The sequence below is a fragment of the Canis lupus genome, chromosome 4 (assembly GCF_048164855.1).
Source record: "Canis lupus baileyi chromosome 4, mCanLup2.hap1, whole genome shotgun sequence".
Lineage (NCBI taxonomy): Eukaryota > Metazoa > Chordata > Mammalia > Carnivora > Canidae > Canis > Canis lupus.
This window is the reverse complement of record NC_132841.1, coordinates 37,618,693-37,639,921: the sequence shown is the minus strand read 5'-3', so window position 1 is coordinate 37,639,921 and position 21,229 is coordinate 37,618,693. Positions and strand designations below refer to the sequence as shown.

At 52.3% G+C, this 21,229-nt stretch overlaps 1 protein-coding gene across 2 annotated transcripts; it reads right to left on the bottom strand.

Moving 5' to 3' along the window:
* Positions 1–74: 74 nt before the first annotated feature.
* On the bottom strand, positions 75–20,224 carry CLTB (clathrin light chain B). Of its 2 annotated transcripts, XM_072824075.1 has the most exons (6): positions 19,889–20,224; positions 14,652–14,698; positions 6,073–6,190; positions 5,723–5,834; positions 3,942–3,995; positions 75–535 (listed from the first exon to the last, which is right to left on the bottom strand). In XM_072824075.1, exons 1-6 carry the CDS (start codon positions 20,073–20,075, stop codon positions 364–366), a joined length of 690 nt encoding a protein of 229 aa, XP_072680176.1. In that variant the 5' UTR covers positions 20,076–20,224; the 3' UTR covers positions 75–363. The 2 variants fall into 2 exon arrangements, with proteins under 2 accessions (XP_072680176.1, XP_072680177.1); XM_072824076.1 differs by lacking the exon at positions 3,942–3,995 and having other exon boundaries at positions 19,889–20,205.
* Positions 20,225–21,229: the final 1,005 nt, after the last annotated feature.

The following is a 21,229-nucleotide window of genomic DNA, read 5'->3' as shown; positions in this document are numbered from 1 at the left end:
AGCACAAACTGAGCCCTGACACCAGTTATGGCTTCCAGAGAAATGAGAATGATAATAAATAAGTGTAAAAAGAGTTAACAACACACCCTTTAAGCCAAGAAAAAAAAAATACGTCAGGAGGGACAGTCACAATTTTGTGGACTGAGAGGAGGTGTCAGGGGCTGGGCCACAGGGCTAGGAGGGAATGAGGTGAGAGGGGGAGGGTTCCCTTTCCCAGCCCCAGAAGATGGGGAGGAACAGAGTAGGCTGCGTGTAGCAGCTGCTGGAGGTGCTGTAGCCACCAACGCCCCCCCTGGCCAAAGCAGCTGCTCCTCCTGTGCTCAGGCCCAGCCCATGCTTTGTGGCCATGCTTGTGACAGGCACCTAGCGGGACAGTGGCGTCTGCTTCAGGGACATGAGCACCGAGCGCAGGCGGGACACGTCTTTGCACTGCTTGCTGCTCTTGGGGTTGAAGTCACACAGCTGAGCCACTTTCTCCCACTCTGTGCCGGGGGTCTCCTCCTTGGATTCCTTCACGAAAGCCTCCTCAGATGCCCTGTAGGTAGAGACAGGAAAGCGGTTTCATTGCTGTCTGCCTTTTCCCTGAATCAGTGATGCTCTGCTCCCATTGAGGAAGGCTGCTTTGCCTGGCCCACTCTGGGGGGGGGGGGGGGTCTATCCAGAGTTCTAGGCCCCAAAAACAGCCTAGCCATCAGAGGAAGCCTACTTTGGTCCTGCCTCAGGGCCTCTGCACTTGCTTTCACCTCTTCTTGAATACTTTCCCCTAGACCAGCTCATGGCTTGTCACTTTTCATTCAGGTCTGAGTGCAGGCCTCACCTCCTCAGAAAGGTCTTCCCTTGCCACCCTAACTAAAGTAGCCTCTTCCTCCCCCACCCCTTTCCCAGCCTAGCATTCTATTTATTACCTCTCCAGCAAGAGTTCCCAAACTGGGAATCCCAACACCTAAAGACTCTTGGAGGAACTAATGCAGTACCTCAGCTATTTTAAACATTCCCAAAAACTTAGCGGAGGCAGTACATTGACCAACCACCTTACTAACTAGAGTGCCTGATTCAGCATTGCCTCAGTGTTCTGTGGACCCTATAAGTGTTCTCCAGAAAAGAGCTGTAGTCAAATATACATAGAAAACTCGGGATCCCTGGGTGGCGCAGCGGTTTAGCGCCTGCCTTTGGCCCAGGGCGCGATCCTGGAGACCTGGGATCGAGTCCCACGTCAGGCTCCCGGTGCATGGAGCCTGCTTCTCCCTCTGCCTATGTCTCTGCCTCTCTCTCTCTCTCTCTGTGTGTGACTATCATAAATAAATAAATTTAAAAAATTAAAAAAAAAAAAAAAAAAAGAAAACTCAGTTAAGGGCAGCCCAGGTGGCTCAGCGGTTTGGCGCCTGCCTTCCGCCCAGGGTGTGATCCTGGAGACCCAGGACTGAGTCCCACATCGGGCTCCCTGTGTGGAGCCTGATTCTCCCTCTGCCTGTGTCTGTGCCTCTCTGTGTCTCTCTCATGAATAAATAAAGAAAATCTTTAAGAAAAGAAAGAAAGAAAGAAAGAAAGAAAGAAAGAAAGAAAGAAAGAAAGAAAGAAAGAAAGAAAGAAGAAAAGAAAAGAAAGAAAAGAAAAGAAAAGAAAAGAAAAAAAAGAAAAGAAAAGAAAAGAAAAGAAAACCCAGTTAAAGAGATTCTTCAAAGCAAGACTTTCAGTCTGTAAATGTGCTAATTAATGTGCATCCCGAACCTCCAAGGTGGAGTATCAGATGCAGATAGAATCTACTACATTCCAAGTATATTTGACTATAGAGCTCTTTTTCACCCAGAATGACTTTACTCCATGGAGCCACGGCCTGGGGAATATTCCATGGGAGTCTTTGCTTTTGGATGAAATCAAGTTAGGCTGAAAATTGGTAGGTTTCTTCATCAGTTCAGAAGTTCTGGTGGGCAGTTCTAGAAGCCACTGGTTAAGGAACAATGGAGAAACAATGTACAGTAAATACAGTGTAGTGGACAAATGCCAATGTGGGACTCATCAAGAAAAAGATAATAAAAGATCTTCAGTGGAGAGGGCTGGGTCTATGTCCTATTTGGCCAGCAAGGGTCCCTGGAAAGCCCTTCTCTCCTTGTGGCCCTTTCTGTATCTCATGCAGGATCAGTTCTGCCACAGGCCAGAGAGGGAGCTCTCCAAGTGATCCCCACAGGCTGTGCGAAGGATGAGCTGCCCTGGATCAGGTGACCTGGCCCCTCCCTAGTGATCTTCCTTCCCCTCTTGTGTACTCATTTCCTAACCTATAAAGTGAGGATCAGAGCCTCCACCTTGCTGATCTGTCTTACTGACCTGAGAATCTAACAAAGTGGCAAATGTGTTCAGGCTTGGGAAAAAGTAAAGTGCTCTGTGGCACTGGAAGACCAGTGGCGCTGAGGGAGTGTTGTCTTAAGAGCTGTCCCCTGTAGGTCAACAAGGGACTGTCCTCTAATCTTGCTGTTCAGTATGTGGTGTGTGATCCAGCAGCATTGGCATCATATTACCACAGAGCCCACCGGAAATGCAGAATCATGGTCTCACCTAAGTTCTCTCCTACTAAATCAGAATCTCCTTTGAACAAGGTCCCTTTGAACAGTGATTCGTAGGCACAGAAAAGTCTGAGAAGCACTGGTCTAGACTCTTCTCCTCTTCAGAACCGCCCTGTGTGCTATTTCCTCAAGGGTGACAAGCACTGAACCCCCTATGGTAATATTGCCCAGCATTTATGCCCCTGTCATCCCCACTCTTCTGTTTGAAACCTCCTATGGATGTTCACTGCTTTCAGAATCAAGTCCCAGCTTTAAGACCAGGCCCAACAGGCATTTGGCAACTAGCCCTGAGCCGACCTCCTGTCCTCGGTGTTCAGCCATCCCCACGGCCCCATGGCCCACTCATGGAAGCTGCCCTTGCTTTCTTCTCACCCTCAGCACCAAGCTCGTCCCTTCTTACACTGTAGAGTCCAACTGAAGGTCCTGCCTCTGAAGCCTGCCCCAGCTCTCTCAGCAGATGGTGGCTCCCAGGGCTCAGTGTGTCCTTCCACACAGCCTTTAGGACAACACTCTCCTGACCATGAACAACTTGTAGAGATAGGCCTTGTCTTATTCCTGTTCCAACAGACTGGCATTGGGCAAGTGCCAGTAAGTACTGAACAGATGGGAGAGTGGACAGAAGGAAGGACCACAAGGCTGTTTCTCTGGTGGGTCCAGTGCTCTGTGAGAGAAATGTTAGCCCAGACAGCACCAGAGGCCCGCTGAGGGTGAATTCAGAGGGAGGAACAGCAAATACTTGGCACACACGCACGTGTCAGACATCACACTTTTGTCACTGCTTTTCCTTCCTCTTCACCCTCCCAACCCTGTCAACTACTAACCAACTGGGGCACCATCTGCCATCTCAGGTCTAGATTAGTCACAGTCCTGACGAGCCCCCAAACAGGAACACATGAGAGGGGCCCACGGTGGTCTAGGCAGGGTCTGGTTGCCAAACTCTGGCCGAAGCTTTGAGGAGGAGCAGTGCAGGAGAGAGGCTGGGGTATTAGTGGGAGCATCTTTTTTATGGCTCTGGCACTCAAAGTTTTGTTCAACAGAAGACTCCTTCACCCCACCTCCCAGCCCTAAGAGGCATCTCGAAAGGACAGAGTCAGGCTATTTGCCATTTGCCCCTCCCACCTGGGATGGCCAGTGCATTCTTTTTCTTTGCTCTGATTTAGCAAAGCTGTCTTCAGGCAGAATAGATGCTCAATGAACATTTGCTGCAGGGATAGAAGTGAAAGTGGGTGCCTGCACCACCTCCTGCTCTGGTCATTGCTCTGCCACCCCCTGGGCCCCTGCCTGGCCATACTCATTTATACCCGACAAGCAGGACACTCAAGCCATACACATGGGCCCTTGTCCTCTCCCACTCCCCCTGACAGGAGCAAAGGAGACACGTACACATAGCCGATGATATCAGCATCTGGCTGCTGGTAGAATGCTTTGTCAGCGATCCTTGAGAGGAAAGGGTTAGGTGGGGGAAGACAGATGGCAAGACAGACAGGCGGAGGGTTAAAGAGAAAGGGAGACAGCATTAGTACCTCTAGTTGGAGAGCATTAGGAAGCACAGTCCTGTAAGTCTCAGCAACTAACCACAACCCAGAGAGGAGAGCAGGGATCCTCCACGGCTTGTGTGCCTTTTCTAAAACTGCCCTGACCATACTACTTCTGTTCACAAACCTTCTGTGGCTCCTCACCACCCCTGTCTGTCCAACCCGGTTACTAGAGGTCCTCCACACATGACCCCTCATTCTTGCCTTCTCTCCTGCCACTCCCTGACTTCCTGGGGCCCAAAACACAACAGCCTTTTATATTATGCTGTTCCCTGGTCTCCCCAACCCTGCCCTAATGAATTTCCAGTCACCTTTCAAAGCCCAGGTCCTAGACACGGAGGTCCTTCTCCTACCACAACCCTTGCTTCCACAGCCTTCCTGTAGAGAGGCCTAGTGTGAGTTCACCAGCACATGTGTGCTTCTCTTTTCCAAGCTCTTCAAGGATACAGAGTGCGTCCCTCTCTGCTCTGTCTCCGCAGTGCCCAACCAAGAGCCTGGCATGCCCTTCCGTGCAAGCCAGGTACCCTGAAGGACACAGCCTCAAGGGCAGAGATGGTGGCCAGACTCTCAGAAGTGGTCTGAGACCATTTCTATGGAAGTGCCCTTTGGTGGGCATCGCTATCTTTGCCTGCCATATCCATCCCCCTTCTTCCCAGGAAGAGCACCCTGATCGTCTTTGGCAGGATCAGGCTGGCTCCACTTTAGTCCCTGTGGTTTGGGTGAGAATGACTCCGTGCACAACCTAAGGAATGGGACTATGGCCAAGGCTGGGTCCATCACAGAGTCCCTCCCCTGGTACAATCTCTGGACCCGGGATGGGCACAGGACCCACACCAAACCAATAAGGGTCAGGTCAAGGATTTCAGCTAGAGCTGTGGGAGCAAGATGTTATGTTCATAGAGGTTGCCAAAAGAGTACAGCAGAAGGCTGGAGCTGATGGTGGCCATCTCTCCCCCCACCCTGCCCCATTCCAGGGCAAGAGAGAAAAGTGGCATGGAGAGACAGTAAAAGTGAGTGCCAGGTGACTTTGTCTGAGCCCCTGAGCCTAGTACTGCAGTCCCACCCCTGGCCTTTTCTGTTTTACAGGCCACTAATTTCCTTTTACTCTTTAGCCTCTCTGGGGTGAAGCATTGTCATTTCTACAAGCAGTACAATCCTGTACCCAGGTTGGTTCTTCACTCCCCACCAGGCCTGTGCTTTCTGTGACACTAACTGCTGGGCCCTGGGCAGTCTGGCTCCCGTGCCACGGTCCTGAGACCTCTTCTGCTGACTGCAGAACTTGCTTCCCTGTCATGGTGATATGACAGCTCAACAGTGAACCACCTCTGAAGGGCTCTGAACTCCACAGCAACTGAGGAAGCAGTCCCAAGGGCTTCAGCTTCTCCTTTATGTTCTTTTTTTTTTTTTTTCTCCTTTATGTTCTTGCCACCAAATCATCTAGCCTCAAGACGGTCATCTCATAACTTCTCTCACTGTCCACATGGCTGGCTTCTTGTCCTCAAGTCCCCTCATATTCCCATAGCCCCCTCATGTCCCTGTACCTCCTCTCATGTCCCCACAGCCCCCTCATGTCCCTATAGCTCCCCTCATGTCCCCACACTCCTCTCCTGTCCCCATAGCTCCTCTCACCGGTTATTGATCTTGTTCTTCTCAACTTGTTCACTCTGACGCTGGTTCCACTCCTCCAGGTCCTTCTTGGCTTTTTCCCGCCACTCCTGTTCTGTCACCTTGGAGGCAGCATCTGTGACCCCCACAGCAGAGTAAGTGGCAGCTTTCCAGTGGGAATGTGAGGGCACAGCTGTCCCAGCTACTCCTCCCATCAGCCCCCAGCAGGCAACCTCAGGGCCCAGCCTCACCCAATACCCCATTAAGGCAGTACAGGGGTGGGGGGGTCCTGTACCCTAAGGCTTCCCCACCCCCATGTGTCCCAAAGAGCCAACGCAGCTGGGAGCTGCTCCCATCCTCAGCCCTGTACTTACCCAGCTCCTGCAGCCGTTTCCTCTGCTCCTCTCTCCACTTGCGGATGCTCTCAGGTTCCTGAGTCAGTCTGTCGGCCTGGGCAATGGCTGCATAGCCATCCGCTGGACCGTTAGCCTCCTAGGGCACAAACACACACCGGTGTGAACATCCTGCACACCTGCCCTGTTGCCTCTGCTTACTGAGTACCTGGACACCCCCCACATGTGGCTGCCTCAGGGGTCTCCAGCAACCTCCCACCTGCTGCCTCCTGTGACTATACTCTGCCTTTATTGTCATTGTGCCTTTTGCCAGCGGCTCTCCCCAGTGGGGGATCCTGGGTGAGTGACATGGCCTCTGTGTGCCTCACCTCCCTCATTAGGAAGCAGGCTCAGTAAGAGTATCCACTCCTTGAGGCCCCTGGGTGGTGCAGTCAGTTAAGCATCTGTCTCTTGGTTTCAGCTCAGGTTGTGATCCCAGGGTCCTGGGATTAAGCCCCGCATCAGGCTTCACACTCTGCATAAAGTCTGCTTGAGATTCTCTCCTTCTCTCTCTGCCCCTTCTACCTACTCATGCTGTCTCTCTTTCTCAAGTAAACTAATTAATTAAATATATTTTTAAAACATTTTATTTATTTATTCATGAGAGACACAGAGAGAGAGAGAGAGAGAGAGGCAGAGACACAGGAAGAGGGAGAAGCAAGCTCCATGCAGGGAGCCCGACTCGGGACTCGATCCCGAGTCTCCAGGATCACACTGTGGCCTGAAGGCGGCGCTAAACCACTGAGCCACCCAGGCTGCCCAAAATTAATTAAATCTTTTTTTTTTTTTTTAAGATTTTTTATTTATTTATTCATGATAGTCACAGAGAGAGAGAGAGAGGGACAGAAACACAGGCAGAGGGAGAAGCAGGCTCCATGCAGGGAGCCCGACGTGGGATTTGATCCTGGGTCTCCAGGATCGTGCCCTGGGCCAAAGGCAGGCGCTAAACCACTGCGCCACCCAGGGATCCCAAATTAATTAAATCTTAAAATAATAATAATATCCACTCAACACTGATAGAAGGATGAAATGAAATGAACTTAAAAATGTAAAGAATCTTAAATACTTCTTGGCACACAGTTGAGTCCGTGTTACTGTTATTAAAGTCTCTCTTGTAGGCTTATTCACTGCTAGCACTTCCACAGTTGGAAATTACCTCACTTTATGATATGTTTGCTTGTCCACTGTCTGCCTTCTCCATCAGAATGTCACCTTTGTGACAGCAGGGTCCTTGTCCAGCCTGCTCATCACTGCGTCCCCTTTGCCCAGCACAGTGCCTGGCACACAGAAGATACTCTGTAAACATCTGCTGAGTGAACAGGCAGCCCCGAGACAGGCAGGACGGCCACGACTAAGATCACACAGTGGTGAATCTGGACTCTGCAGCCAGACTGTCTGGGTTCAGATCCCATCTCCATGGCTTACTAGATGTATGTGTAGCAGGGACAAGTTGCTCAACCTTGCTAGGCCTCAGATTTCTCATCCAAAAATGAGAATAATGATAAAACTACCTCTGCCTTGTGAAGATTTGACGTGACAGTTTTTGTAAGACATCTAGAAGAGGGCCCCGTGTGGAGTGATGGCTCAGTGAGTGGTAGCTAGAATTATTATTATTCATTCTCATCTTCTAGGGGAAGAAATTGAGGCCAGGAGAGATGGCATGATGTGGTGCCAGGTGTCCAAGCCTCAGACTCCCTGGCCAGGGCCCTGCCCACTTCCCTGCACTGCCTGCCATAGCTAGGGACTCCAAGTGCTGGGGGCTGAGAATACAGCCGGCAAGGATGTGACTCCCCTCTGGTCTCGCAAAGCCAGAGACCCTTTCCAGCCCAGCCCCATCTCCTGCCACTCAGCCCCACACATTCCAGTCTGCGCACACCCCCACACACTCCTGCTGCCAGCCTCTGGCTCCTCCTGCTTTAGCTGGAATTGTTTCCCTCCCCTCCCTTCTCCAGCTGATGAAATCTTCTTCCACCCTCTAAAGTTGCCAGCTCTAGGATATCCACCCCCCTCGGCAGATTTCACACCCCTTCATCTCTCTGCTCTGTCACCGCCTTCACCTTCTGCATGAGTGTCTCCCTGCTGGACTAGGAGCTCCCAGTGGGCAGAGCAGGACCTTGTTTATAGCCTCTCAACCCCTGCTCCATCCTTTCGTCTTTCCCTGTGCTCCTCCTTCAAGCACTCATCAAAACTGTCAGGAACAGGGGCACCTGGGTGGCTCAGTCTGTTGGATGTCTGCCTTCATCTCCGGTCACGATCCCGGGGTCCTGGGATGGAGCCCCACACTGGACTCCTCACTGAGTGGGGAGCTTGCTTCTCCTTCTCCCTCTGTCCCCTCCCCGCCACTTGTGCTCTTTCTCAAATAAATAAATAAAATCTTTTTTAAAAAAAATCAAGAACATTGGTGCTTAAAGTCCTCTCCCCACAAGACAGTGTCTGGTGTTGCCCTGTGTCAGGGGTGCTCCTCACTGCCATTGGCACCATCAGTGCTCTATAAGCAGTGACTGCGTGGATAAACATCCCAGGAGCCAGATGCACCCAGGTCGGAGGAGGTTCTAGGTAAACATTTGCTCAAAGGTGTGTGGGCAGCCAGGGTGAAGGGGCACACAGTGGGAACACAAGGGCTGCCGTCTCCAGCTGTCTGCGGGGAAAGGGAAGGGCAGACCCAGGGCAGGGTGTGTAGCCCGGCACCTCCCTGGAGTGAGGCCCACCCTTGGGTGGGACCAGTGGAGCACTGCCTTATTCCAGTTTCTGGCACAGCATTACACTTCAATTTAGAGAGTCTCTCACCACACCCAAGGGGCCCTTCCAGGGCTCTAATCTGGAGAACACAAGCCAATGGCTAATGTTGAGTGTGCCCCACCCTGTCCCCTTCCAGGAACAACCCTGTTCTGAGGCCAAGCCACCAGGCGCCCCTACCTACTCGATCCTAGAGCATGTCCCATGTGTAAATAACTGCAGTTACTTCTGTATATGTGTTTATTGAGGTGTTGTTTCATTTTCTTCATGGCACTGCTGGCTACCTGAAATGACTTGTTTACATGTTTACTGTCTCCACCCCTGTGCCCCAGCCCCAAGAAAGTGAGCCCCATAAGGACTGAGACTGCCTGTCTCTGTGTAGTATCTAGAACAGGGAAGTCCTGGCTGTAGGATGATCTCTAGAACATTTATTGAATGAAGCAGCATATGCTCAGGCTTGGGAACAGTGATGAACAAGACAACCTGTCCCTTGGGAGTTTGGCAGGGGTAGTCCCTCACAAACGAGGACCGTGACTGGGGTACACGCTCTAACACAGGCCAGGTAAAGAGCAGGGACAAGGGAGGACACGGTCATTCCAGTCTGGGGCAGAGGAGGATGGGAAGAGACAGGGAAAGGCCATTTTAGACCAGAACTGACAGTGTAAGGTCCCTGTAGGGCCAGTGCCTTTGGGAAACTCTTGAGTACAAGTAATGTTTCCAGGCATGGGAGAAGGGGTGGCGGGATGTGGGCTGGAGAAGGGTCTCTTGGGCAGGAGTTTTGTCGCACTGCTGTCCTTCAGGCCCACCACCTCCATAAGGCCTACCCTAAACTAAGATTACCAGGTTATAGGGCTTTAAAGCTTGGAGAGAAATCACAATTAAATAGTTCTCTTTGATCTTTACAACCCTACACGATGGATTTCATCATCTGTGTTTTACAGGTAGAGAAACTCTAGCTCCAGAGTCCCAAGGTCACCCAGCCGGGAACTGGCAGAGCCGAGATTCCAACTGAATTCCTGGGTGTGAACCTACCAGCCACGCAGCAGGGACCTAAGTCACTTGTGCATCACGTGGTTTGTGAAGCACTCTGTCTTCCCCGTGAGTCTACTTCCCCAAGATTAGAGCCGGTGCCTACTCCTCTAGGTGCCCCCTGCCCCATCCCCCATCTCTCTCTTGCACCCACACACTACCACCCCTCAGCTCACTCCTCAGCATGACCAGGAACTTAGAAGAAGCTTCCTTGGGCTGCAGAGCACTTTTCCCAACAGCCCTGCGGGGATAGCAGGGCAGGGCCTCGAATCCCCTTTTGACAAGTGAGAAATCAGCTCAGAGCAGCCAAGAGAGTAGTCCAAGCTCTTGGGTTGGGGATAGCCAGCAACGAAGCCCAGGCCTTCTGATCCCATCCAAACTCTACTGCCACAGCCCACCACAGCACCCCAGCCTGGGTGCGGGAGCAGCCTTGAGGGCCACTTAAACCCCCGTGGGTGCTTCTCAAGGCCCCTAGAGCAGCCGCACTGCAAATCCACGGGCACCACATATCCAGGTGTACAGCTCAGTGTTATTCCAAGCACATTGTGCTCAGAGGTAGCTATGCCTGAGGCTCAGGGTGTGAAGCTTGGCTAAGCTAGACTTGCCTCCTCCACTTGTATACCAGCAGCACCACCCACTAACAGGCTCTAGCTGGGAGCTGCTCCAGGGTGGGGGTGGGGGCACTCCCCTCCCATCACACCATCCCTGTAGCTTTGGCCTCTCTGGGCTCCCTCAGCACACCATCGTCTGTGGCAGGCCCCAGGCTCCAGGCAAGGCCCACAGAGACTGCCTTACCCTCTGTACCTTTGCACATGCTTCTTTATCAGCCAAGACCATGTACATGCCCACTTCGAGCATCCCTTCCCTGTTGCGCTCTGAGTGCAGCACCTGGAGCCAGAACCAGGTTCAAGTCCCAGCTCTTCCCAGCTATGTAATGAGAGTGAGCTATTAAACCTCCCTGTGCATCCTCCTCTTGATCTGTAAAATGGGGACAATGACAGAACCTGCGTCATAGGGTTGTTGGGAGGATGAAATGAACTAATTAATACATGTAGAGCTCTTGGATGATGCCTGACACATTAAGAACTTGGACTCCTAGTTCTTGATACTACCTCTGTACCTGAGCCCTTACCTTCCCGCACCACCATTACTTCTTTCCAGGTCTCTGTCCTCTATCAGAAGCAAGCTCTTTGAGGACAACAGCTGGTATATTTGCTGCTGCATCCACTGCCCTGAGCACGATAAGTGGTCTAACAGCATATGAGTTGACTAAGTAGAGGGACAAGTGGCTGCCTGCAAGCAATGTGGAGGGTGCAGGGACAGCCTGGCACACAGCACCAGAGGGACTGGGCTTTAAGTCCCCTCTTGCCACTCACTGGACGTGTGACCTCTGAGAAGTCCTTTCCCTGGGCTCCTTGTGTCTCATCACCTATTAAATTGGAATGGTGACATCCCACTCAGACTGTGAAGTGGGGCCCGCATGGGATATCTGCTGTGGGCCTCCTGTAACCTGCAGAGGATGTGCACCTGTGAGGGCCAGCAGGGCTATGTGGTTCACCTTTGGGCCCGGCAGACCCTGTGCAGCGGTCTTCCCCGCCCTGGAAGAGCATAGCAGTGTTGACAGCATGCTGAGTCCCGAGAAGCACTTTGCTGGCTCCTCTTCTCTGGCCACTCTGGACGAATTTTCCTGCCCCTGACCCTGCCAGTGAGCAGTGAGGTTGGGGGGACATAGCATAGCTCCTCTTTAATCACTTAGTATCCCATAGAGGAAATCAGGTCACAGGCCAGCTGGCCAGGCAGGCTCCCCAGGGGCTGAAAGAATGCTCTGAGCCCCCCACCCCACCTCAACAGGGAAGGGGCCAGAAATGACCAGGACCAAAAGGCTACAGTCAGAGCCGGGCTTCTGTTGGTCCAGTTCCCTGGCACCCCTCTCCTGAGGGACCCTCTGCTGGACATGACTGTGAGAACCTCCAGGGGTCAGGCTGGCGAAGGATGTGCTGTGACTCCAGAGACAGCCAGGAGAATGAGGTATATCTGTCTTTGGGATTGTCCAGCTAAAGCTAAGCTAAGCTGAGCTGCTGATTCCACTAAGTAGCTCAGAGGGGGATGATGGCAGTGCGTGGGAGGAGAGAGAGTTTGTGCAGGAGGAGGGAGTCCTGCAGGGGCCTTCTATCCCTGTCCCTGGCAGTGCCAGATGGAACTGGACTAGGTGCGGGCAGACTTATTCTTACACCTTGAGGACCAGGTTTATAGCCAGACCCCTGGTGGGCCAGAGGTTGCCAGGAAAGAATAAGAAACATAGCAAGAAAGCTCTGCCTAGGATCCTTGAAACCACTGGGTATGTACAAGCAAGGCTTCCCCCCACCTTCCTCCTGCAACACAAACCAGACCCTGGTCGATGGTCAATTCTACAAAAGTCAGCAGGTCTCTCTATCTAAGATCCAGCCATTGTGGCCAGCCAGTTCCACCAACAGATCAGGGGCAGGAGGTCTAGGAGAACCTGAGCTTTGCCTCTAACTTCCTGAGTGACTTACCTACTTCCTGACCCCTCTCCTGCCTGTCAGGATTCAAGGAGGACATGGAGTAAAATGATTTACAAATAAATGTGCATAGGCTATTAGTAGCAGTGAGAATAAAAGTTCCCACTGAGATGGGAAGGAGGCCTGGGGTCTCCTGTATCCACCAAAGAGAGAGTAAGGCTGGGCAGTCAGGGATGGAGAAGCCTCAAAAACCCTAACTTATAGAAAGGGGAAATCATCTTGCTCGTAGTGTTCGAGATATTTCTGCAGTGTTAAGTGTACCTCCAGCTCCAGGTCCACTTCAGGACACAGACCTTTTGGGTCAGGCGAAGTCCTTTTGAGTGTGCCCAGGATAGGGGCAGCCTGGGTCTCAATGATTTACCAGACTGTACAGAATTAAATGCTGCTTAGTGGGTTCTCTCAGGCCCAAGAGGACACAAAGCTCCTAAAGTCCTAGAGACCGACTTTTCTAGCTTGCTGATAGTTGAGTAATTTTCCAGAAATGAGACTTGGCTAGGTTCCCTGTGTAAGGTACCAGCCCATCCCTCTTACATAAGAAAGTATTGTTTATTCCCCACTGAGGATTTGGGAGGCCAGCTCCTCAGTAGGGTAGAGCTCAGGAGATCCTGTAGCTGCAGCCCCAGGGGTCAAGCTCTTTGACTAGTTCAGTGGGAATGAAGCCTCATCTGGTGAAGACTTCACCCTACCCAAGCATGGGTCAGGGGAAATGTTGCATCTGTGGGGTCCCGGGAATGCCATCTGAGGTCCAACTTCTCCCAGTGTAAGGACTCTTAAACTGATTTGTGTATAAAGGAGGGGAGTGGGGTAGGTGGGTACAGAAAGAAGTAGTCTAACTAGAAATATCCTTACTAGGTGTTGTGGGGGGTGGGTGGAGGGGTATACAAGGTCATTATGAGGAATTTTAAAACAGTCCAGTGGGGATCCCTGGGTGGCGCAGCGGTTTGGCGCCTGCCTTTGGCCCAGGGCGCGATCCTGGAGACCCGGGATCGAATCCCACGTCGGGCTCCCGGTGCATGGAGCCTGCTTCTCCCTCTGCCTGTGTCTCTGCCTCTCTCTCTCTCTCTCTCTCTGTGTGACTATCATAAATAAATAAAAATTAAAAAAATAAATAAATAAAATAAAACAGTCCAGTGAAAGTAAAAGCCTTTTCTTTTTCTTATCTCACCCCTCTAGCTCAGGGCTAACCACTGCTAACAGCCAGTTAGCAGCCAGTCAGCAGCCAGTTAGCACTGTTAACAATGTTAACAGCCATTGCACATCCTTTCAGATATTTTGTGCAAATGTATTTCTAAAATAAAAAACTGGACTACACTGTGCATATAATACTGTAAAGGGGCTTTTCCACTTGATATATTATGGGCATCGTTTCATGTCAATACAGAAAGCTCTGATTGCTCTTTTGAAGAGTGTGGTTTTCCAATTTACCTACCCACCCAGGCCCTTGACCTGGACACTTAAATTCTTTCTAGTTTGTTCTTTTTTTTTTTTTTTTTTTTTTACTTTTTATTTGAATAGAGTTAACATACAATGTTACATTAATTGCAGGTGTAGGACATAGTGATTCAACTTCTGTGTATGTTATACTATGCTCTGAACATAGTCTGCTATAATCCTGCAGGGGCGCCTGGATGGCTCAGTGTGTTGAGCATCTGCCTTTGGCTCAGTTCATGATCTCAGGGTCCTGGGATCAAGCCCCACGTTAGGCTCCCTGCTCAAGGGGTAGTCTGCTTGTCCTTCTCCCTCTGCTCCTCTCCCTGTACTCTCTCCCTCTCTCTCAAATAAATAATAATAATCCTGCAAAGATCTGGGAGTCCTTGTCCAATTCCTCCCTTAGGGAATATTCTAAGAAGTGGAATCTCTGGATCAAAGACCTGTCCACTTAAAATGCTCAGACACATTAGAGATGGCCACTCAGTTCAGCTTCCCACCAGTGGCACACATGCGTGCAGGGGCCAGTGGGCACCATGCCACTGTGGGCCACTTTATCTCTTCCTGCTGGACATCACCATGGGCTACCTGAGGCCATACACCATCAATCCCTGGCTATTGTGGTGCTTATTCTTTGTGCCCTTCCCCAACATGACAGAAGAAAAAGAAAGAAAGAAAAGAGGTCAAAACCCTTTATGTTCCCACCCCAGTGCATCAGTCATAGTGAATAGAATAACTTGGAGCCCTAATCCTACTGATGATGGGGCCATAAGTTACTGAGACCCAGGCTGTGAGTCTCTACCACTGCTATGATAGAATCTTGCTTACCTGAAACACATCTCCATTGATCGTGGTCCCCATATCCTCAGAACCAGCTAGAGAGAGAACAAAGACATGGCAGTATCCATTACTCAGCTTAAAGCAAGCACAGAATGCATGGTCCCACATGAGCATCCCAAGTGACCTCTATGTCCATGCCTGTATTCGCACCCCCTCCCCGTGCAGGCATTCTGGATACATAAATAAGTTGGGCTCAATCTGTAACTGTTCACAATGCCTTCTCATGGCCATTGTCACACTTGATTCTCACCAACCTTGTGATGAAGTTATCATCCCATTTTACAGCTCGAACTGAGGCTCGGAGAGGCTTTGTGATTGGCAACAGCTGCCCAGCCAGCAACAGCCCTCACCTACCTGAAAGTAATTTATGCTTGGCCATGGCTAGGACTGGGCTGATTGTGGGGCCTGTGCTTGGTGGGCAGGCAGAGGCGCTGCGGGCTCAGGGCTCAGGGCTCAGGGCGGTGTCTGCTGGAGCTAAGAAGAGGGGCTTAGCGCGTCACTGCCTGTCCCCGCAGTGCCTTGAGCAACTGCTCCACCTGGAGAGCAGGAACTGCAGCCCCTATGTTTCCTCCCTTTGTTCCTCCCAGAAGGATTTTCTTTTGCCTTCAACAGTGACTCCTCCCGGTCCCTTTCCCTGACAGCTGATTAGTCACAGATTCCTGTGGCTTTTGCTGCAACACTGACTCTCAATGTTGCCCTCTGCTCTCTGTCCCCCATTCAGTCTGTCTGCTCTGCTAGTGGCAAACACCTAGAGGGCCATACCTGGGTCCTTCCTCCTCGCCACTGTCTTCCCCAGAGGTGTGCATGGTACACAAGACTTAGCAACGGCTCAGAAGCTTATGTTTAAAATAAACATGAATGAATGCATCAGAAAAAAGAGCACATGGCTTTCGTCTACTCATAGGCCTCCCTGACTCCAGCTTTACCCTCTCCCAACCCTCTTTCAAACCAACCACCAGGGCTGACATTTTGTAAAGCGTACACTTACCTACATCACTTCTTGGCTTAAAAATATAATAAACCAAAAAAGAAACCCACCTACCAGGGACCACAGTGGACTACGGAGTCTGCTTCTGCCCTGGGAACTCAGCAGGTACTTTCCCTCTGCCTGGAAGGCCTTCCTACCCATATCCACTGTTCCCTCACTCCCTTCGGCCTCTGTTCAAACGTTGTCTTAGTAGGGGCCTTCCCCGACCAGCTGGGACATTTACCCCTCTTGCCCCTGCAACAGTCTGGTACGCTTATTTGTATATGTGCTTATCATCTATCTTCCCCACTTGAATGGCCCCTTGTGAGGGCAGGGACTTTGTTTTGTCCGATGCCCAGCATCTAAAACAGTGCCTGACACATAATAGGACTCAATAAATATTTGTTGAATAGGACGTCAAACCTCAGACCATAGCACGTGAGAACCTCTACGCTTGGGCCCTGCCTACTTTCCTGCCTCACTTCCCACCAGTCCCACTCACAAACTCTTTTCTGGGGACACCTGGTTGGTACAGTTGGTTGGGCATCTGACTCTTGGTTTTGGCTGGGGTCATGATCTCAGGGTCATGAGATCAAGGGTGTCAAGCCCAGTGTCGGGCTCTGTGCTTAGTGAGGAGTCTGCTTGAAACTCTTTCTCCCTCTCCCTCTGCCACTTCCTACTTTGCACATGTGCTCTAATAAAAAACTCTTTAAAAATAAACAAACAAACAAACAAACAACCCTATTCTGGTTTCCTCCTTCCCTAAACACACTGGGCTGCATGCCATGCCTTTCTTCCTCCTCCTCTCTCTAAAGAATGCTCTTTGGGAGTCAGTCATTCTCCAAGACCCAGTTCACAGGTCACATCCTCTAGGAAGCCCTCCATTACTTCCCCTACTTCTCTAGGCACTGAAGAAAGGTCTCACCTCTGGGATATCCCACAAGATTGTACAGCATTTCCCACCCTCTTATGCAATTATTTGTGACCTCCCAAGGGTCATGCATTCCCTGTCAAGCCAGGCTCTGTATCCTATTCAGTTCCTAAGGGTTCCTGCACAGAATAGGTGAACCGTCAGTGTTAGCTAAATGAAAAACGAACTGTTCTTTGGAGTCCACTGTTACCTGCAAGGCCTGCCTAAGGCCTCTCAGAAACTGTTGATGCCTCCCAGCAAAGAGCCACAGGAAACCACATGAGCTTCCCATAGATGGACAACTATACCTTTACTAGCCAGATATGGCTTTAAGCAGGAGCCACCATTATTTCAGCCTGGGAATGGAAAGGAGGGATACTTAATTTCATGGAAATAATCCCTGATTCATATAAATTTTCAAACAGGGATTGATTCTGACCAACTATGTCATCTGTCATCCCTGCTCTTTCAATTTAGGGTTACTCCTGCATAGGTGGCTTGGTCTCTAAGTTGGGCTGGGGCTGATGGGGTTTTAGTGGCAGCATCTTCTGCAAAGGGGCTCCTCTACCAGGACCCAACATTATCAGTGTTCATTCACAATGATGCCAGGCTGTATGCTTGACCTTTCTGGAGTAGAAGCAGCCCCGCTCCACACCACTCAGACCAGACCAGTCTTGGGCCGCTGGTCCACAGTCCTGGTGCCCACCCTGGCCTTCAGAAAGTCTCTCTGCCTCAGTTTCTCAGTCCTGTGAACATTCTTCTGGAGATGAAATTTCAGCCTCTTTGAGAATCCACACACCCACACACAGAACTGAGTATCTGTTCCCACAGTGCTTTCTGGTTATTGCACATTTACAATCATATGTTTGCATTCAGAGGTCTCCAGAACAGAAGCCCAGCAGATATGAGTCCCACGGACAAACCCCATGGGCATTGCTTCTCTCAGATTCCTGACCCCTTTTGGAATAAGGACAGAGAGGGTCCAGAACATTCCTGGGAGCTTACTGAGGCCCAGCAGGGGAAACTGGCTTGCCAGGAACTGACTAGGCAAGTCAGGGGCAGAGCCAGGACCGGGCTCAGAAATCTGGGTGTAAAAATGTAAACCTGCTGGGCCCTACCCAAGGCTGACGAATGGAAACAAAGTGTCCGTTGCTCAGGCTGGCCCCAGATCCCAGCCCCAGAGGAGAGACTCAACATGGCTCAGGCTTATATCAGACACCTTTTTCCCCAGGGCTAGCAGGGAACCCAACAGCCGGGCACTCAGCACAGGGGCATCACGTAGGAGAACAGACTCAGAGGTGTTGATTGGTGGCAGCTCCAGAAGCCAGCTTCTCCCAGCTCCCAGCAGGCCAAGGCAGTTTTCCTCCTCCCCATCCAAGCTTCTGGCACTCATTACCGGTCGGGGAAGATTACTTGCTCAGCACCATCTAGGCCTAGAAAGGTCAGATCAATTCCATCCTGTCTGGCCACTTACTGAGCCACCATCCCATAATACCTCCCTGATCCTCAGGCCCCACTTAGGAGGGCAGCCGAACTTTTGCAGCTTCAGAGGTAGGAGTCTGGAAGACCTTCAGAGGGCCATGTCTCTGCTTCTCTCCCTGTCCTCTTGGGTCTGGGGTCAATCTGTGCCCTACCCCTGCCACAGAGAGAACCTCCTATCCAGGCTGTGAGCCCCTAGAGCCCCACTGTCCTGGAAGACACCACAACCTGCTCAACTCCCAGGTGGCTCTGACTGCCCTCAGGCTAAGTTCTACCTGCCTTTCTCTCTCAAGGGGTTCTGGTATCAGCTCCTCTCAGCAGGACCTCCTCCAGGGCACACCAGACTGAGAAAGCTGGTGGTTTCACAGAGGCAGTGTGGACTAATGAATAATGAAACACACAGGCATTTCCTAGGAACTCCCTGGGATGTGAGGATCCATGCCAAGGTGCCAGGAGCTGCTGCTTCAGAAGCCCTCCACTATCAGCTGGGTTGGCAAAAGCTACCCCTCCAACCCATCACCTCCTAGGGTGACTGCTACAGCATTTGAAAGAGTGTGAGGCCCAGAGTTGAGAGGGCTCGGATCAAGTCCCAGATCTGTCACTCATGGCTGTATGACTTGGAGCAAGACACTCAGGCTCCCTGGGCCTCCAGTTTCTTAGATGTTACAAAGGGCTTGTTACATTTATTATATCAAGAGATTTGGAGATGTTTCAAGCTCCTCAAGCCACAGAAACTTTATCTTATTCATTTCTGTATCTCCAGTGGTCCTGGCACACAGTAGACACTCAGTAAAGGTTGGATAAATACAAATATGACAAAAAAAAAAAACAAATATGACTACAGGGAACCTAACTTGTAAATGCTTAAAAAAAAAAAAAAAAAGTAAGCTAGTGCTTATTCCAATAGGCCCATAAACCCCCACCAAAATGACAACAGCACTGGCTGTTTTAGATGCACCCATGAAGCTATCTACTTTTTAATTACATATTTTAAGAAACTGTTCTTCCCGGCCAGAACCAGGACAGGAATATCATTGATGAAAATGCTATCACCCCTGTGATAGGTCCTGAACCCAGATCTAAAACTAAACTCAGTAGCCCTGGACTCCCTTTAGAAGATGGTTAATAGAAACCTCAGGAGGGCAGGACCACATCTGACTGCAGCCCTTTGTGCTCTTGCCCCCACCTTGGTATCTAACTCAGAGCCAGGTGTATGGAAGGCAGTGTGGTCAGGAGGAGACCCTTTCAAGTCTGACAGAAACAGGTTTAAATCTTCACCGCCAGTTACTAGTTGTTTCAGAAGTGTACCTTTGGAGCCTCAGTTTTGCCATCTCTGAAATAGGTTCAATAATGCATGTGAGGTGCCTAGCCCAGTGCCTGCAGGATGCAGGGGGGTTTGCGTGTTCTTGAAGCACCCAGCATTCCCCTGTTTGGCCGGCTGTAGAAAAGAGCTCAGACCGAGGGGCTCGGAGGTCTGTGGTTCTGCCCATCCCCGCAGGGCCGAGCTGGGAGCCTGGGACAACCAGGCAAAGGGGAGGCTCAGGCGGGGACTCCGAGGGCTGGGCTGTGCTGGACTGCAGAGCCGGCAGTGGTGGAGCTGGCCCTGGGATGGAATGTCATGCCAAATTCCTGTCCGCGGAGCCACGGGGTCCCCGGTCCCGGGCAGGCAGGGCCTCGGATGAAGCTCTCCACAAAGATTCCTCCCCATCTCCACCAGGTCCCTCTCAAACGCACACAGCCCGGGGCCTGCTCCCGACCGCCCCGCAGGCCCCGTTCACGCCCCCGCAGGGCCCCGGGCCCGGTCTGCGCAGCGCGGCACGAGGGCGCGAGCCCCAGGCCCCCGGATCTCGGGCCCCGGCACCGACTCACCCCCGCCCGCGGGTCCCGGCTGCGCGAGGGCCGCATGGCTGCCGGCGGGTGCCCCGAAGCCCTCGTCGTTCTCTATGCCCGCGATCTCGCTCTCCTGCTGGGCCAGGAAGGCGGCCGCCGGGTCCTCCTCGGCCGCCTCGGGGGCCCCGCTCTCCGACGACGAGAAGAAGCCGAAGTCATCAGCCATCTTCGCCGCGTCTGGGCCGAAGCGTCCGCCCGGCGCTCGGCTGTGCCCGGCGCGTGTCCCGCGCTGCGCCCGGCGGCCGCGACGCTGTCACCCGAGCCGCCCGGGGAGCCGGCCTCGGCTGGGACGGGCTCGGCGCGGCGGCCCGCACGTCCTCTCCGCCACCGGGCCCGGCTCGCCCGTCACTGCAGCTGCAGGCGGGAGGAGCCGGGACGGGAATGCGGTGACGTCAGCGGGCGAGGGAGCGGGCCCGCGGCGCGGCGGGAGGCGGCGCGGGGCGGCCACGGGGGGGCGGCAGCGGGGGGCGGGAGGGCGGCTCGCGGCGGCCACGGGGGGGCGGCAGCGGGGCGGCGCGGGGCGGCGCGGGCGGGGGCTCGGGGGCTGGGGGCGGGGCGGCCCGGGGCGGGGCGGCGCTGGGCGGGGGCTCGAGGCCAGCGGGCCGGGCCAAGGGGCCGGGGCGTGAGCGGCTCAGACAGCAGAGTTTGTAGGAGCCGGCGGGGCCCCTTAAACATCCCTTCAGTATCAACCGGCCTGAGAAAGACCTAGTTCATCCAGCGCGGACCGGCAACCCTGGCCTGGTGTGGGGGCGGCACCGGGTGGGTCGCTACGCAGGCCTTGCTCCTGAGTCATTCTACAAGTTCCTTTGCCTAAGCAGGCAAATGTGAATCCCATTCTTATGAGCCTCCCCCTCTATAAGAGGCAAAGGAGACTTGGAGAGGTGACACTATGTCCCACTGCCTCTTGCCTCCTTCCTGCAAGTCCAGGGCTTTCCCCAAAAGAAAGGCCTCCTTGCTAAAGTGTAATTCTTATGCATTTCTCTTCATCATTTAGAGTGGCTTCAGCTCACACCGCCAGAGTCTGATGACCTGACTGGGCCTCTACCGCAGAGACTGAGTCCCTTAAATATCCCTTCAGTATGAAACTGCTGGAGGATTGCAGACCTCATTTATCCAGGCAGCCCGCCACCGTCCACCCAGCCACCCTCATTAAACAGTCTGTGCCTCCTACGTGCCAGCTCTTCACCAAGCACCAGGGCAACAAAACGTGGTAGTAAAAGCCAGCCTCGGCCACAGAGAGATTACAGTCTGTGAGACCAATACACTGCAAATGACCTGTCCCATCATCCTATGTGAGGTGCTCTGAAATTTGAATATTAA